Genomic DNA, 19,487 nt, shown 5'->3' with positions numbered 1-19,487 from the left:
CCATCACAAATAAGAATGTTTTCAATTTAATTCACAACCAATCCCACACATAAAAGCTAAGAGTTTGATTTCCTGTTTTATCCTGTCAATTAATGGAACTCATGATATGTATGTATATGCTTAAAAGTGCATTAAGCTATACACATCCTGTTTTTATCAATTCAATTTCAACCTTACTGAAATCGTGTTGAAATTGTGGTTTTTTGCATGAAACATGAAAATAGGACAACCCTGCCCACAACCACCAAATGGGTGATCAGTGATCCTCTGATTACATCAAACAGAAAACAGGAAATATAATTATTTATTTATTTTTTTGTTCTTCTGGGTCTCAGCAGCCTATATGTTTATATTAACTGCAGTAGGTAGAAAATATTTTCCTACCTGATACCTGACATTTTATCACTTATGTTGAGCTCAGGTTGTTCAGCACTCTTCTCTCAGTGACTCCAAAGACAACTGAATTATATTAAAAGATCTAAGCTTCCTTGTGTGTTTTTGGTACACACTGGATTGTGCGTCATATCTCTTATCAGGGTTTTAAAGCAGACAAGGAAATTATGGCATGTGAGCAGAGTGTCCACATCCCAGCAGACTAAATGTGGGACAAAGATACAGGACAGTAATGCTGAGAGGCATTAATCATGTGAAGGACATATTTTATTTGAACATGACCTTCCCAACTCCCGTCAAGTTTAGTTTGATGTCATTGTCTTCCTACTCTGCGCTTTTTATCCAAATAACCTTTGAAACAGATTATTTCAGTTGTTGCTTTGTCTAGACATCATTGCGAGGATTCACCCATCGACTAGTAAATCGCTACAAAATCAAAATGTGGAAAAAAAAACTTTATTAACTACAGTTGTCAGCAGAAGTTCACATATACAAATCATGGGGATGAATGTGATGGCGAATTTGGATCTTTGATAATTTCTTTGAACTATTATTTCTATTGTGTGTCCAGCATACACCTTTAATAACTTTAAAAAACAAGAACTGGGTGCACAAGTTTGAATTTATTTTTTGTTCCCTCTTGTTCACATAGGGTCAAAGGTATACATGCAGATTCAAATGCATACATACAATCACTTAAATCTTTTAATAAGTGGTGTTGAAGGTTCTATAATGTATTGACTCTGACTTTCTACAATGAGAAAGTCCAAGCAACTCAGTAAAGATCGAAGACAAGGAACTGTAGATTTACAGAAGCTGGGAAGGTCTGTTGGAGCTATTTCTAAAATACTGCAGATTCCAAGATCATAAGTTCAAACATTTGCATGTCAGTACAAGTTATTTGGATGCGTCACTACTTTGCCAAGGTCTGAAAGAAGACCAAGCTATTACCCTGAGATGAGAGAAAGTTGGTTACGATGTAGGGAACAATGCAAGAACTAGCAAAGATCAAGCATGCCATGAGCTGGAAACTGCTGGGACACCAGCGTCACTGTCCACAGAGAATGATGTCAACACATAAAGGAGGATAACATGAAACTTCTGGAATGACCTTCTCAAATACCCAACCTCAGTCCTAAATTTTAATCCGGAAATTTATGGACTATGCTTAAAAGTTTCAGGTGAGTGCCAGAAAACCAACTAACTGACTAAATGAACTCCAGTTATTTTGCCAAGAAGAGCGTTCAAATATCCAGCCAGAACTATCCCAGAACCTCGTTGATGGCAACCAAAAGCATCTGTTTGAGGTGTAACTTGGTAATGGAGATTTCATCAAATATTAATGGGGGTGTGGACATGTATTTGAGCATGTATGTATACTTTGGACAATGTGTCGAGGACAGAAAAACCAAAATAAATTCAAACTTGTCGAACCAATTCTTTCATTTTTTAAACTCGTTAAAGAACAGTTCAAATAAAAACTCCAAACTTACCATCATATTCACGCCCACTGTGAGTGTATGTGATCTTCTGACCAAAAAGCAATTTTGAGCCTTTAAAAAAACCCTCATAACAAACCCACTAATCACTCAATACTGAAATACCTCTCACAGCAAGATACTTAAAGCTCCAGCTGATACTGTCATTTCCTATCCTACATCTTTGCGTAAATGCAGGATGATGTGACTCGTGTTATGACACTGAATAGGTCTGGCTCATGAGAATGTATGGTATGCACGAACATGTGTACGCTTGTGAGTGGAAACCTCCATTCAGTGGAAGCCTTGTCCCTAATGTGTCCCCTCACGATGTGAAGTCAAATCCACTTAAAACCACTGTGTCAGGATTCATAAAGAGAATGGCTGCAAACTGGGCTTTGACCCATAAACCTCGAAGTGGCTCTCACACGCTGGCAGGATATGTGGCGGCTGAGCTGGCTGTAACAGGACAGTCTCTCCTTTTTGATAACAGGGATACAAAACACGACAGCCTTCTTCTGCCCCAGCCCTTTTCTATAGATTATCCCGGTTATGCAACATATCGTTTAGATCTCAGCAGTCAATTTTTGCTGATGTTCAATATATAAAGCTGTGGTTTAAACACATTTCACAGATGGTGCTGGTGGATTGCATGAAATAACGCACACACAGAACTTTCCAGCTTTTTTTCCGTTTCTAAAATGACTTCATTATTTTTCCTGCAACTCTCTGAAAATCTGTCCACTTAAGGGAGGGAAGGAATAGACCTTTTCTGTTTTGGAAGGCTTCACAGCTTCTCTCACATAGAGCTCTGTGAATACTGTGAAATGAGGAATAACCTGCTTTTAGGTACCAAAACAATTACTGACACACCTCCCAGCTAAGTATCAATTATGACGCTCAGGGCTATAGTGAAACAATCTGAGAGCCACACCCTGAAACCCTGACTTCTAATGAGGGACAAAGTCATTTTACTGGCAGTATATTTAATACTGATGAGAAGCTACAGAAAGATTGGAGAACACCGGAGACATCCATCAAATACTACTGCTGCAGATATCTGACTCATGCCTGCTGGCAACTGCATTAGTGTGTGTTTTAAAGATACCATTAAGGCATCATGTGGAGATCCAAGTCTGTGAGGCATAGTGTTACTAGTGTATGTGTGTGTGTGTGTGTGCACGCGTGCATTTTAAATGAACAATTTCAACTCATGAAATTATCTTCTTATACAATTTAGGTGTTCTACTGTGATTTGAGCCTAACCATGTATAAATGGATGGGATTTCCTTTAAAAGGAAATTGAATGGCACTTTTCTTTTCTTACTAACCGATCAAAGCACTATAAAACACATTTGCTCATGCAATCATAGGTAAATGCATTTGGATGGTGCTCTAGTCTATGCACTGTAAACACTTTACCTGACATCTGTGGTAAGTTTAGCATCACAGATTATCTCAGTGACTAAACAGAGGACGAACGTGCACGCACCCAAGACTCGGAAGGCTTTTGAATAGAGGACCTTCTTGCTCTATTATTTTCTGTTATACATGCATTGTTGTAAAGGTGGAAGCTCACATTAAACAGAGCCAAAATTTCAAATAACGAGGTCTGCGCATGGAGACATAATCCTATTGAATCAAAAGCTCCAGCTTCAGATGGCTTTCTCTACTCTTGGCTCTGTATGATGTCAGAGAGAGAGGATAGCCCTTATATGGTAATCTGAAGCGCAAAGCTCTGAAGCTCCACCTACTTGCTGTTCAGACCTTTTGTTTGTGTGTGGTAGCCAATTAGAAGAGAGCTGGCTTATAACAGCATGTCCCACCTTGGAAGCTGAAAAATGTTCATACCCCACATCCCATGTTTGTTTGTTTTTTTACTATTAACAAAAAAACAAAACAAAAATCACTGAATTTCATTGAAGGCCCAGCATCAGTAAAGTCTTGCTTGTTTATTTACCCTTACAACAGTCATTAATTCACTCTGAAGCAGCTCTTCTTAGACAGGATGAACTGTAGGGCAGCAGTTTTTCTGAACTGTAAATCATTGAAAAATAGTCTTAGAAAATAATAATATGGAGTTGGAATGAATGCTTAATAGGTCCACTTTAAGTACTGTTTGAAAAGCATTTAAAAGGAAGTCTTTCATCTCTGTCCTCCTTAGATGGAGCTGAGCAGGCTGTTAAGGTCTGTGCTAAGCTTGTTGTTTTCCCGGCAGAGACACGACTACGGCTCTGGATTGATTTGCTCCTGCGGTGAATACACACACCAGCCAGCAGCCTCCAGCTGGCAGCAGGAAGACCCGACCAACGTTGTCTCCGCAGGAGAGCTCATTGTCCCGCCCCTGCGGTGCATCATCTCACACTCTTCCTGCCTGCAAGATGCAAACATCTATATATGCATTGGAGACACCCTATTAACCAAAGTATGACTTTTTTGTGACATCATTATACCTTGGACACCAAAGTGCAAAGCTATGAGAGTGAAATATTGTGCATGTGCATGTTTTAAGACCAAAATATCACCTGGATGATGTGTAGTGCTTTTAGGAAACCATAAAATGCTGTCCTGAGCCAAGAATGTGGTACATGATGTGACAGACAGTCGTTTATGAAACTATAATATCCCACTGGGTGATGAAATCCTCTAAACATTTTATAAGAGGAGATGTCTGACTAATAACTTTATGTAAGTTATTACAATTATGAAACCAAGCAGCATTTAAAATGAAAGCTTGGCCTACACTGACCTCTAGTGAAGACATGACAAGTGTGCACACGGAGAACAGAAGGAGCAGATTCTATTTCATTTTTTCTCCAGCATATGAAAGGAAATCCCTAATAAAAAAAAAACAAAAATATTAGCATGAACAGTTAAAACCATTAACACCAGACTATTTCCTTCGGTAGTTTTGTTGTTAGATTACAATCTGGTTACCAGACGCCTCCATGTGGCCAAACTGAGACACTTCATAGGCAAGAGTTGAGCAGAGGCAGACTGCAGAATATAGAGCAAATCAATGCAAAACGGTTTGCTTAAATAATTTATGAATGATACACAAACAATGAATACATGGTTTATAGCAGACTGTAAACTTACAATTTTAATGTGTATCAGATAGAGCTGTGAAGGTAGTAACTGCTGTTTTATATTTACAGTTTGAGTTAGAACTCGATGTAATAAATCACTTAGTCAGCTGATTTAGACCAGGGCAGACTCAAATAGTTTACTTTAAATTCACTAACTGCAGCTTTTTCACTGAAAATGTAGCTTCTTCTTTTTTTTAAAGAACATTTCCACATGCGAACTTGTGTTCTGGTAAACTGATGGGCTCAGCACTGTGTATTCAGGTGATCATTAACAACATCTATTCAACCAGTCACATGGGAGTAAATCAGTTCATTTAGTCCTGCAGACGTGGTGAAAGATGACCTGCTAAAGTTCAGCTCACATAACCACTCATTACAGCAAAGGTACATTGAGCCTCGAAGCAGATTGGATACCACAGCAGAAGATCACACCAGGTGAACAAGAAATCAAGCTACAATTGGCAAGATTGGAAAAATCTTTCCTGATCCAAGTTTGAATTTCAGATGATACATTTGGATGAAGGATGAGAATTTTGGGTAAACAACACAAAAACAGGGAAAACATCTTGGCTTGTATCAGCTGTTCAGGCTGGCAGTACTGACGTAATGGTGCAGAGCATGGTTTCTTGAACATGACGTGATGAGTTCATTGTACTCAAATTGCCTGTATAGTTACCAGATGTGAATCTGGTAGGGCACCTTTGGGATGTGGTGAAACAGAAGATTCAACTGTGTGATGCTTTCATGTCAACATGGACCAAAATCTCTGAGGAACCTTTCCAGCACCTTGTTGAATCCATGCCATTAAGAATTAAGGCAAAGCGGAATCTCTTATACTCTTCATATCTACTTTATCCTTTGTTTAGTGGTTTGGTTTATGCATTATTTAACTGCTTGACTCCCCTCTCCTTTTTGGGCAATTTTTAAAAATATTTTACATATAAAACTTATTTGTTGATTAATCAAATCTTGCATTTGGAAACCTCTGCGGCCATAACAGAGCAAACAAAAACAGCATCCATACATCCACAAGGACTCACACAGCGGCACATCCTAAGAAATTTCCCATCTTGTGTCAAGAGTTTAGTTTATTTTGACAGCGTTTCAGAATATCATACAGGTAAACAAGATTTTTGCAAAAGTTAATATATTCATAGTGTTGCATTTCATAAAAATAGTTGCTCCACTTACAGTCTTTGTGACCATCAATAGTACACCGAGTCATATTTATAGAGATATTTGTTCAGGGTCTACACACTGCTATTACACTACACAGTGATACCGAGCCGCTCAGGTTGTCGGGGTTTATATTGTGGTGCGAAAGCGTGTCTTTGTTGTTCTCAAACACACACTTTAACACACCCCTAGGTTTTTTTTTTCTTTTTAAAATTTCCCTAGAAAACTACTTACAGTTTGACTCGATGGAGACAGCTCAGATGTGGAAAGCAGTGATTTGTGCAAAGGCAGAGCAAAAAAAGACACACGTTTCCCTGCTTCTGCTCAAATCTGAAGTCACAAAATAAAGGAGTAGTCCAACTAAATGGGTGTGATGTGACGGTGTGTAACTGAGGCATTTTACAAGTGACTGAAAAAGCTCAATTGTTTGCTCCCGGCTGGTGATTCCTCCATTCCTCCCATTTCAAACCCTCTGTGTTGGATTGTGTTTTTAAGTCAGTCTGCTTAGTGCGTGTGTAATTACGGATTACAACGGCAAACATAATGACTTGTGTCCCTCTGCTCACTCAAACACTATCAGTATGTCCCTCAGCAGAAGAAGGAAAGGAGGTTTTTTGTTTTTTTCTTAGGCTCTTTGATTCTCATTCAGAGAAAAATACTCAAAATTAACAGTTTGCTAGATTCCTCCCATTCAACAGCCATTCAGTGACTCAAAGAATGCACTGCAGCCCTGTCAAGCTTTGGATTCATGCAGCGTGTGGTGTGCTTACTGTTTGGCACGTTTAAGGGTGGGTGATATCTCGGTGCAGTTATTTAGCCTCAAAACTAAAAACAATAGCAAAAGGAATTAATGCTTTATCTGTAATCCTTTGCAGGGTGACTTACAGTGTTGGGGAACAGAGAACTACATGTAACTAAATTAGTATTTTTAACATTATTTTATTATTATAGCTTGTTGGCAGTTGAACATTTGTTTTGATGCAGTGATTCATGTAATCCAATTACATGAGGGTTTTTCACTACAGAAACTACAAATAAATGTTCCATAAATGCAATGAAATAGTCCCACCCATTTTTCTGTCAGTCTGTGGGTTGATCACAGGGATTTTGGTTATTTTGTAGGGCTTTTCGGTTTCATTTAGTATTACCGAGTTTTTAATTCAAAGGTCTTTTCTGAATATTTTGATGGAGGTATCTTGAGATTTTATTAATTTATTAACTCAAGATTAGGATTAACGTTAGTCCTACTTTAGTTATAACTTAAAATGAAAAATAAAACTGAACTGTTGATTGTTATAAACAGCGACGGCTTTGGCTGCGCACTAGGCTCACATTTAAGACCCACACTGAACACCTCTCCAGACTATAAAAGTGTGGATGACACTTTTATGCATGCACAATTTAAAATGGGAATTTATTGCAGTCTGGAAATAAACCAAGATGTTTTTATTGTCAAAAGGAAAGAGGGGACTTTTTTAGCTTTTTTTTTTTACTGTTATCTACTGAATACCAGCTACCGTTGCTTATTTTTAGACTCCAGTACATTTTTTTCTGGCCACTTTATGAGTGTGCCGCTATCTGAACATAACACTGACATACTGGTATTATGACTTTAATGCTGTTGTGGCTAACAGGCTAGCAAACAGCTTTTTACACACGCATATGCATATTTGACCTCAGTGCAGTAGCTTTTTCTTTTGAAACATTTTAGTAATATTAATACTGTGTAAAAAAAAAAAAAAAGAACTGACTTTTATCAAATTTTATTCTTTTCTTACTCATCATTGCACCTTATATGAAAACCGAGACAGTCAGCAAACATAAAGGAGCAGCTTTGCACGCTGCAAAGGTTACTAGGTTACCTCTTCTGTCTTTTTACAGGTTTGTTTTGTAAAATTACTAATTCAATCAAGTTTCCCCAACGCTCTTTATTAGTATCAGCGTAACCTTTGTACTTTTGTGTAGTTTATGTTCCAGCAACCTCAGGCAATGCTATCTGAGACAGATGAGACATTTTGTCCAACTTCACCTGACAGTCTTCATCCTAAAAATCTTTCCCTCCTGTGACATTAAATGTCAAGCTGCTTTCAAGTACCTCTGCCTGTAATCAAGAACGCGCCGTTTGAAGTCTTAGCGTCACCGTTTTATCAAACATTGTGCAAGAATAGAAAGCTTGACAGGAACTGTGGCAGTTACCAAAGGCGGCAGGGCTTAGCTAGTTACGAGCTTGATGTATAGAAATACAAGCGTTGCCTTCAAAGTCAGTCAGATTCTTGGGCAGGAATGCTTAAAAAAAAAAACAAAACAGGAACCCTCAAAAGAGCTTTGGCATGGATATATATGTCTCAATATCACACAGTGTAGACAGAATCTCTTAAAAGAAATTTAATTCAGCAGCTGACAAAGTGTCACGTTCACATGAGCATTCAGTCCTTCCTTCGAGATGCAGATTGTTATGCAAGCGAGCTTCTGAGAAGGTGAGATTGATTCTCTACTGAATTAATATCAGATTTTATTAATTTGGTTTGGTTTAGGGTGCAAAGCTCTGTCTGCCATGTGGCGACGTTTGATTACACAATCTCATATAAGCAATTCTTCATGGAAATTACTGGTGTCAGACCTCATTAAGAAATCAGTAATGAAAAGCATCATGACCCGAGATGAACCACAAATAAAAAGGGACCGTGGATACCTCTGCTAATGGACTCATTTTCATACATAAGCTTGTGAAATAAATTATATATTTCACCGTGTCACACTAAAGAAATGCAGTTTATATTTATATCTGTAGAGTGGGTGTTGTATAGCAGCCTCTGTTGAACCCTCTGCAGTATTTTCACGGTTGAACCTTTTGTCCTCAGTCTAAGGCACTCTGCCCCTTCGTTGGTATCACGCAAGCTCCTTCTCTCAGTGTCCGACAGGACACCGCTGTCGCAGATTGCTTTGATCGTTAAGCACAGAAGAAAGGAAAATAGATTGAAGAGACACTCCCACTGAAGCCCGAGTGATTCAAACAGGCCGTGCAGTCGATCGCAGCAGGCTTGCTGAGACCCAGACCTGTGATCGCAGGGCGGAACAGGAGTGTGCAGGAGCAAGGAGCTACCTAAAGATCCGGGGCACGTCGTGCTGCTTCGCTCATTTATTTGTAGACTAGAATTTCTATATGTTCACTTAAAGATGATCTTATTTACAAAATGTTCCCACATATTCATATTCGTTATAATATATCTATGTCTATAACCATCTGATAGATTATTCAAGACAGGTTCAGGCCCAATACAGTCTCTGTTAAGGCAAAGTTTCTACTGATGAGTCGATTTTATTTCTGCGGTCGCTCTTTGATCCATTCACTCTCCTCAAAAACATCCGTTAAACATTCCTTTTCATAAAATAGACTCCACTGTGTAGATATATATAAAAAAATCCATCCGACATTTACTTCCTGCTATGTTGTTTATATTTGCATGTTTGCACCCCCCCCTCAGTTCAGCAAAATAGAGGTCTTTAAAATTCATTTACTCCACAAATGATTCCCACCACGCTACACAAAGACTCTATTTGCTCTTCTTTTGTGTGTGTGTGTGTTAACTTGGATGATTTTCCAGTTCTTAAGGTGGTAGGTGTAAAATATGTTTCTCCAAAATAATTTAAAATACAGTTCCATAAATAAAACTTTAAAAACACGTGGTCCAGATCACCCTGCCCCCCTCCTCTTGGTTTTGACTGTATGGGAGAACAGGTCGATGAGGGGATGCAGGAGCACAGGAGGGAGTGAGAATGGTACTTTCATCCAGATGGGGTGGTTTAGTTCAGATGAGTGTGGCCACTGCTTTCTGCTGAAGCTGCGGGGTTATCTGCTCAGAGTGGACGTGCCTGTGCGCAGGGTGCTGGGCAGCTTGTCTGATCCAGGGATCTTCCAAGGTCCAGGAGAGACTGTGGCCTTCCTCCCCGCTGCGATGCTGCTGCTGCTGGTGCTCTTGTTGGGTAGGCTAGGCCAGCTCTCTCCCTGGCCCCTTTCTAGTTCCCTGGGCCTTGGCTTGCTCTGCTCCAGCTCCCCCTGCTTTGCTCCACTCCAGCGCTCTACATCTTCCCTGCTGTTCCCGTTAATGTGTGGGAGCTTAGAGCTGCTAGGAGAGTGAGTGGACTCTCTATTGTCCCTAGTATTTCTCTCCTTGGACCTTCCTCTGTTGCTTCTGGAAGGTTTAGGCTCTCCGCTCTGCCCGTCCTTGCCCCCTTCCCCATCAGGAGTTGGCTGCATCCTGAGGCCCTTGTGGGTGGACCTGCCACCCTCCTTCTTAGCTCTGCTGCTCCCGCTGGTCGCAGCCGCTCTCCTCGCGTGGCCGATTGGGTCTGGGTTTAGCAGCTCGGCTTTCTGGGGGCTCTTCGAATGCTCCGTCCTGCTGTCTCGTGCCACCGGGTCTCGATGGACATCCTGAGGTGGCAGATGAGGAAGGTCGGAGGCTGGGGCTAGATGAGATGAAGGCGATGACATGGAAAGGCTTTCGATGGGAGGGGCTATTTCCGACAGGCTTGGGGAGGCTGAAGGGCGACCATCCCATGGGGCGGCATTGTCTGGAATGCATATGGATGCAGTCAATAACAACATAACAACACCACTCACCCAAAAACATTAAAAAAAATAAACTCTAATCATTACAGCAATCATGCCTATTCTACAAGCTGGAAGCACTGAGGTAAATATCAGAACAGGACGATAACCTACTTTCAGACGTGTCACAGGGCAACTCTACTTTTAGACAACATCCATCTGCCTCCCATAACTCTCTTAAAGGCCTTGGCCAACCGAAAATGTTGGCGGAAAATCGAAAACAGGTTTAATGAAATGGATGATGTGTCCAATAGGGTGGTGCTTTAGTGAGAATGAAAACCATAGGGGCAGAGTGCCTCTCTCTTTTTCTCTAAAGCTGGAGGAACTCTGTATCGGTGTAGCTTCCGCATTGAATCTGCGGTGCATTCCTCCACAACTCTCCACTCTCACAGACTGTTAGCTTCTGTTTCCGCACCGATGAGCCTCAGTCCCTGGGCCATCAGTCATTTTCAGTGGTCTAGGCAGGGGGCAGAGGCTAGGCTTGCTACACCGGCGCCATGAGGCCCAATTATAAGAAGCTCTGGAGCATTTTGAATGCAGGACGAGCAGGAGGTCATTTCTGAGCAAACTGGAGCTTCACAGTGTCGGATCACTTAATCTCCCTAAATTTCAGCGGAGTCACTTTAGCACATTACAAAATAAATACCTAGATCTGTGCTTATCAAAATCATCTGAAAAGCTTATTTTTAACCGTTTAGCAAGAGCAGAATCAGATAGAGCTCAGATACTGCCAAAGATCACTTCTCTGACTCACAAAAACTATAATTCATTAATGAATGTATTTAAAAACACTTTCAGTGACAGTACTCACACTTCCACACATTTTTCATGTTTACAAAAGATTTTGGGGTGAAATAAATAGGGGAGGAATGCAATGGGGAAATACCAAATACATACAAAAATACCAACTTAAAAAAACATGACAGAGCCTGCAATGTATTTTACAGACTTCTACTGTAGACAGTTTTTTAAGCGTGCCATTTATTCTTTTGTCCTGGACTTGTCCAGTTTCCTCAAATCTTTTAAGAATATGCTGCACACCACGCAGAAATATGCCAAGTTTGAACCTTGTAATACAGTTTTATGCCTGTCAAATTGTGGTATTTTGGCTTTTTGTTTTGGTAGATTTAGCTGAAGAAATTGCAACAAATCATGTTTTTCTGACAGGCCGGTAGTAACAAAAGTTACAATTTAAAACTGGATCTTCACAAAGTCTGTTCTGTGTAGACACAACACTGATTCATCCCTTGAGTTAGATGCCTTTTAATGCTAGAATGAGTCAAACAAAAAAAACATTCCCCTGAAAGGACGGGAATGAAAATGAATGAAAAAAGACCTTTAGAAAGCGGAGAACTACTGCTCAAGACCACTTTAAACATCTGGGTCCTTGGAAGCAAAATATAATGCTGAGGTCTACAGTTTAGTGCCGAGCAGTTAGTGTGAGGGTTTACAGCAGTTACACAGGACGTATTACTCAGCATACAAAAACTGTATCTGAACTGATTTCTGTTTCTGACAAAAAGCTTTTAAGAGAAAATTACTACGCAAAACAGAAGAAAAGTTTTGAACAGAAACATGCTAAGTGCTATTTTTACATAGTTTGCTTTCATGTTTCTTTACTAAAAGTAGCAAATAACTTTGACCACCTAAGTAGCAAGCTTAAGTGTAAGTTTTGATAAATTTGATAAACGCATACCCTTAGAAAGGGCGCACTCAATATCTCAACGCCACGCAGATGAACACAAAATAACATTTGTGCTCATACTCACAGCTACATCACACAGTTTATACTCTTGATTTTTGGTGCTTTATTTTGCATAAACCCTTAAAAATCTCACAGCAACCCGAAACAAAAATAGCTCGCTCCTTTGAACATTAGTATGCTAATGCTTTAAATAGGCAAATTAATCACAGCGCGTGATTTGAATAACCTTCCAGTATGCAAATGAATTGCTTGTAAACTAGGAATGATTAAATGCTGAATCAAACCCACGCAGATTAGGCCATGTGGGTTAAAAAATATCGCTTCTAGGCTGCAGGGGAACTCGGATAACAGTAGCTATCTACAGATAGGGTGCTGTGTTGTCTGGCTGACCACACCGGGACTCCTTGTGTGCATGTTTCAAGATTGTAGCTCAAGGCAAGTATTAAAAAAAGCTCTCCACACAGAGAGATTAAAACCTGGGCTGGAAGGGGACTAACAGAGAAGGGCAGACATGGGGGAGCGACAGGGGTGACCACCAAGGCCAGTTGTTGATGAATAAGCCTCACAGAGAGGGGGGTTAACAGATAAGTGAGCATCATGCTGACGCAGAAGCCACAGGAGTGAGTGACGCATTGGAGTTTTACTGCCCGCAGTGTCATACAAATAAATGTCCCCTTCCAGGCTCAATTCATGCTGCGCTGAAACTTTACTGGGTAAATAATCTGCTGTAATATTTCACGTTCATTTCCCCTGGCTGGCTCAGGATGCACGCTCATATAGCTTTATTTTTGAGCCCATAGGTAGCTGTTGGTGGCTGATTTATCTTTCAGTCAGGAACAGAGTTATGTTCACTAATTTTAGAACCTCCTGCAGCTCGGTGTGATTTTTGTTGATTACTCCTGGAGCAAAAAAACAGAAAAGAAAAGAAAAATCTTCAAGAGTTTGGGGCTTTTCAAAGTTATAAAACAAGTTTTGATGTGAAAACAACGCACAATACCAAAGCACAGAAAGCCAGGGTTAAGTGAAGAGAAAGAAACATTCGTATGGTCACAAACCGTGTCTTTAGAGTGGCCCGTTAGGAAGAAATAGGGGGAGCCATGCGTGTCACTTTTCATGCACATGGAGAGACTGGAAGATACCATTCCTATAGAAGGGGAAGTAACAACCTAGACCAATCAATTAGTGATAGATCACTGAAATGGACAGAAGATAAACTAGTGTTAGTTAAGACAGAAGAGACAATTAGTTTACAGCAACAGTGAAATACAGAACTAAGAGATTAAATACAAAAGGATGACGGCTACAGAGGCAGAAGATACAATATGAATAAAAATGCATGTCAGATTAATATTACTAAGAGTCGATGTGATACTAGATTAACAGTGAAAAAAATACTACGTGTTAAGAAAGAAATGATCTGAGAGACAAATAATTTAAAGTCTAGAACCTTACCGTACTCTGGGACCTGCCCTGTACCCCTCTTTAGGAGGAGACGAACCCGCCTGCCCCCAGACTTGATGAGCTCGATAGCCCTAGCATGGGTCATGTCCCGAGTGCTCTCCCCATTGATCTCAATGATCTGGTCCCCAACCTGCATGTCAGAAAGTTTGCAAAGAAAACAAAGAAAGAAGCTAAGAAGTCTGTTTGTACTTTCCTTGCAAGGTCAAATCAATAAGACATTTTAGTTATAACAATATGCTTACAGCTTTTGGTCACATGCTAAATCTAAACCAAAGCTAAGCAAAATCTTTCTGGATTGTAGACTGGGGTTTATTTGCTTTAGACTAAACGTATGGATGGTTTTTAAATAGTGCTTTTAGGCATTTTTGCCTTTATTTGATTAGTGACAATTTAGGGATACATCAGTGATGTGTCATGTGTGTAACTGTAAGCCACCAAAAAGCAAGTCTGATATATAGCCCTATTTTCCTACTTTTGTGGTTGCTTGGTCTCTTGTTATTAAATTGTTTGCATCATCTTTGCTGTGCAACAGACCAGAACATTCATACACAGCATTTATCTTCCATCCTTGCTTTCAGATCACGCCCTTTTTTGTCATTTAATTTTTCTTCATGACATACACTCGGAAATGACTCTTCAACATCAATAAACATGAAGCAGTAATTTAGAGTAAAATGCAACTGAAACATATAAAATCAAAGGCATTCATTGAAATGATTTGTCATTGAAAAAATGTGCTTTGTATAAACTAAATGTATATCAGCGAAGTAAATCTGATTTGATCAGATTCCATTAAATTAAACATTTTGCATTGTACCAATGTAACAAAATTACATAGAACATTAAATTAGTTACAGTCATCAAACAATGTAGTGGTAGGCTTGAAGACATAGGCCTCACAAAGGTAACAACTACACCTATAATATAATTGAATAAATCAAACGCAGTCTAGAAACTGTCAACCTGCTTCTGTTTGAAAGAAAGAAGAAGTATTTTTTCAGCCATGAACTTAGGGCAGCTTTGTTCTGTGATCGATAAATACTTTGCTGGCTGTATTCAGAACAGCCAAATACAGCAACCACTGGAACAAGTCTGAAGCTGTGTGCATCGATTAGACGGAGTATCAATAAAGCTCAATGACCACTGAAGGGAAAACCAAACTGCCCTCAATCAATCCAAAACAAAGCAGTAAGAATGGAGCAGATAAATCTAAATGATTAGATGACCCTTGCTATTTGTATGAAATGTTTCCTTGTGAGTTTATAAGGATCAATACAGATTTACAATCACTGGCCCCTTTATTAGTTACGCCTTAATAGTACTGGATTGGATTTCTGAACTTTTGCCTTCAGAGCTGTTTTAAGGTATTGGAAACATTCTCCACAGATTTTGATCCTTATTAAGACTTTCCCGTTCCACTACATCCAAAGGTGCTATAGTCGCTTGAGATCTGGTGCCTGGGGAGGCCATTTGAGTACAGTTTCATATTCAAGCAACCAGTTTGAGATGATTTGAGCTTTGTGACATGGTGTGTCATCTGGTTACTGCTGGGGACACTGTGGTTATTACACCACCAGCAGCAGCAGCAGGAGCTAGAACCAAGACTTGTTTTGATCATGTCTATATAACTACATGCATTGGGCTGCTGCTATCTGATTGGTTGTTTAGATATCTGTGTTAATGAGGTGTTAATGAGCAGTTGAAGAGGAATACATAATACACTGGTTGTTAAGTGTATAAAATAATCATAACAGCAGCAGCTCAGCTAAAACCTAAAGTTAATATTCCCAGGCCTATCCCTTCTTTATGTGACCACTCCTTGGTGTATGTGAGGATGGCTCAAATATGAAACACTTCAAAGCCCTTCATGTGAGGGCCCTGAGGTTCACTAATGGGAGAAATCATGAGGAACAGGACAAAACATGCTGAGCCAATTACACTAACAAATGGAGAAGTCTCCCAGTAATGGTAGGAGGGTAATTTTAAAGTTAGGAGTGGACTAGAGTCAAGAGAGGGGGAGTCATTACGTGTCATTACAGTGGTCTGAAGAGGTGGAAGCCAAGACTGTTCTCATTAAACCTCAGCCCCTAACAGCAGCAGAGAGTGATCTCCATTTTCATCTTTAATAAAGAGGGAAAGAAAGCTGAATGGACAGCACGTGAGCTCAAAAAGCAGGAGATGGGAGCGAAGCTCGGAGAAGTAATTAAATGTGCTGAATGATTATCGGTAAAAATCAATCACTTCATACAATTTTCTTAACAGCATCTACAGTGACATTTAACCTAAAAAAAACAAACCTGTTAGAAATTGTAAGCGCTCCTTGTTGCTGATTATTTTGTTCGCAAGAGGGTTTTTTTTCCTCCTTTTTAAGAGCCTGTTGAGTAGAAACTACTTGGCTCAAACTCAAAATGTCAGAGTGACTGCAGGGAGTCACAGAGCATGTGGGCTTTTTGGTTTCCACACCTGAGTATGTTAAAGCGCTACTCAAATCCACAGTGACAGCCATGCTTTTTAACTACTGTCTCGCATTTGCTTAAGTTAAATGCAGATTGATTCCTCGCCGCATGCAGCGGTGTGGATACGTGGATTGCTGGAGGAGGGATCACACGGCTTACACTGTTTGATCAATCAACGGTGACAAATATGAAGCGCATACATGCGTCTACTTAAGTAAAATCCTGGGGCATTGGCTTTATTTACTTATTTTACATGTCATTAGGACACAAAATAAAACTTTACAGTTCAAAATTAACCCGAGAGGGTGACCGCATAGGTGCCCTCTCGGGTTTGTAAAACTTCTGTTTTGTACATTTTATATTTTGCTTTATTTGGTAACAACTGAAACTAACCAGTTTATTATGTACACCTGTTCAACTGCGTTTTAACCGAAATATCGAATCAGCCAATCACATGGCACCGACTCAGTGTACTGAGGTATGCAGACACGATCAAGGCAACCTGCTTGAATGGTCATCAAAATGGGCAAGAAAGGGGATTTAAATGACTTTGAACATGGCATTGTTTTTGTTTTGAGTATTTGATAAACACATTTAATTGTGCAAAGCGTGGCTCCAGTTAGAGTCAAAAAAATCAATCAAACCAGGGTTTGCTGTAGGGCGCGCCTACCTTCTCACTGACACAGTTATTCATGTGAACTTGTCCTTTTTTTTTGTTTGTCAGATCCACACGTCACTCGTCCACATCTACTTCAAAATGCTCAACTTGAGGCTTCAACAAAGCACTCTAAACTAATGTGTTAGTTACTTCCATGTTTAATGAGAACTGAATGCAGCTCTTTCCAACTTAAAATGTAACTTACTGTAGTAGACTGCTACATCAGTTAATTGGTACAACATGAAACCTGTCATAGGAGTTTTTTTTATGTCCAGAAACTTTACTGGTAATCAGTTTGACTTTTTCTTTCTCACTTTCTTTGTTTAATACTAAATACTTAAAAAGAAACTATCACTACTTCACAGCAGTTTGTTTACTGATTTTAAGTAGAGCTCCACAAGTATTCCTGCTTCCTTTTCCACGTCCGTCTGGAGCCACTGGACTACAACGATTACAACACAGAAAAGGAAAAGTAATATCTCCCTCAGGGGCATTTTACACCATTATCTTTGACAGGTTCATTACAGATAAGCACTGTAGTGCATACTGAGGCTAACAGCCGCAGATGTAAGAATCGGAGGACATGCAAGAAAAAGAAAACAGGACTGAGGGAAACGCCAAAGACAGAAAAGCTGCTGGGGAAGTGGAAGGGTTTTATTTTCATTTCCACTGGATTTATTGTTATTACATATATATATGTAATTCAGAAAATGTGTGTGCTGCTTTGTTTTTTTAGCTAAAAGGATAACTGTGTAGCTGTGGAGACCATCAAACACATGACATCATGATGGCCCCATTAAATGATTAAATCTGTCTTTAACCTGCTGAATATCACCTGATGCTAAACAAAAGGAAGAAGTTAAGTTTTGGGAATTTGGGAGGAGACAAACTTGCGATCAGCATCAGAAGGACAAACCATCTCATACATAAGTTATTTTGACAGATTATTTCTTAGCTGGCACAAAAAAAAGTTGCAGTTGCAGCGTTGATAACATCAGACAATTACAGACAACACCGTGTAATGCATTGAAAGCAGCTTAACTTTTAACGATGGGGTAATCGCTTTCTTAAAGGAAATGATGTCATCAAACCCTACCCTCATCCTCCCGTTGCGAATGGCCGGCCCGTCCTCTGCGAGTCGTAGGACAAAGAGGTCCATTTTGTACTCCCGCCCTCCACGGATGCTAAAACCGAAGCCCTTCACGCTCTTCTCCAGCTCCACTGTGAAGAAGTCGAAGTCCTGTGTAAGCTGAGACAAGCAGAGATCACGCATGATCAGATGCAGTCGTACTCGAGCACAAAACAGACTATGACTGCAGAAAATTGTCTCCAATAATAGTTTTTTTGAAGGAGAACGGAGCAAAAGCAATGGGGGAGGTGCTAATAAGACCAAAACTTTAGCTTCAATACATGAGGTTTTGAGAAATAACACGGCATTTACTTTGACAGACAAAACCAGCTTTAAATAGAAAAACAAAGGGTTTATACAAAAACTCAAAATATCTAGAAACAAGCTTAGAATATAATAGAAAAACAATCTCTCTGGAAATATATTTTACTACATTATTGTACAAGAGACTGTGCAATGAAAAATATGTTTGAGGTAATTCAGTGCCACGTAACAGCTTTTTCACCATGTGAGCCCTAAAACATTATTTTAGACCCTGAATTTGTAACTTTAAAATGTTCCTCTCAGCATGTCCCTGATCACCAACCAAATTTAGAAGTATTTATACATTTATTGGCCACTGGCAGCTGAGCTGTGAACACAAGGTTGATATACAGCTCAAATTTTAAGTTTACTTGTTAGGAAGTAGTTTCTTATTTACACATCCAAAATATCATTGGTGAAATATTGGCAATTTTTTGTCATATTTATGGCCACCATACAACTTTAAGTCCATTTATCGCTCTCCTTTAACCTGCTCAGTAAGGAGAAGGAAGGTTTCTTTACACCTGCAATAATTTATAAGTGGTGGTACAGCTCTGTGCTGGGAGCCCGTTTCCCTTCTATGGAGGAGTTTGTATTAGTGCAAACAGCAGCAGGAAGACAGTCCATACATAATGGAGCACAGAGAACAGATATGCAGCATGAAAAGTAGGAGCTGTGTTGTAAGTGTGCCGCAAAATGACTTGGCATCTGTAGGCAGGCCTAAGATTTGGTCAGTTGGATGTGTACAGGGGTACCAGCTGAGCCATTAGCTCCTGTAAGCTGGCACTGAGCTCAGCTGTCATCAGCTGATCATGCAGGATTGCAGGCTGAGCTCAACTTTGTGACCTGCCTGAACGAACGCTGTGCTCAGTTTTAGGTTTTCACCAACTCATGTCTGGCTCTTAATTGGATTTGTGCACAGATAGCAGAGATAAAATTGAAAGAAAAAGAGTTAACAGATACTAAAAAGGCTCCGTAGAGCTGTAGGGGACTGATATGATATGATTATGTCCTAGATTTCAAATATCAA

The 19,487-nt window shown here is 39.8% G+C and overlaps 1 protein-coding gene across 12 annotated transcripts in view; it reads right to left on the bottom strand.

Moving 5' to 3' along the window:
* Nucleotides 1–6,021: 6,021 nt before the first annotated feature.
* Nucleotides 6,022–19,487, bottom strand: part of magi2a (membrane associated guanylate kinase, WW and PDZ domain containing 2a) — a 265,937-nt gene continuing 252,471 nt past the window's right edge. For 9 of the 12 annotated variants that reach the window (XM_085252260.1, XM_085252261.1, XM_085252262.1 and 6 more), the window contains 3 exons: nucleotides 18,122–18,274; nucleotides 13,903–14,041; nucleotides 6,022–10,708 (listed from right to left, as the gene is read on the bottom strand). In XM_085252260.1, coding sequence (XP_085108386.1) covers nucleotides 9,987–10,708; nucleotides 13,903–14,041; nucleotides 18,122–18,274 — 1,014 coding nt within the window. In that variant the 3' untranslated portion in view covers nucleotides 6,022–9,986. Of the gene's footprint in view, nucleotides 10,709–13,505; nucleotides 13,617–13,902; nucleotides 14,042–18,121; nucleotides 18,275–19,487 lie in introns of all 12 variants that reach the window. The other 3 variants (XM_085252268.1, XM_085252270.1, XM_085252269.1) reach the window with 2 other exon arrangements.

Source organism: Mchenga conophoros, linkage group LG17, assembly GCF_057382185.1.
Source record: "Mchenga conophoros isolate Kocher_MC1m ecotype Shallow Benthic linkage group LG17, M_conophoros_male_GT1.1, whole genome shotgun sequence".
Classification (NCBI taxonomy): Eukaryota; Metazoa; Chordata; class Actinopteri; order Cichliformes; family Cichlidae; genus Mchenga; species Mchenga conophoros.
The sequence above is the reverse complement of the archived record's forward strand: the minus strand, read 5'-3'. Positions and strand labels throughout refer to the sequence as shown.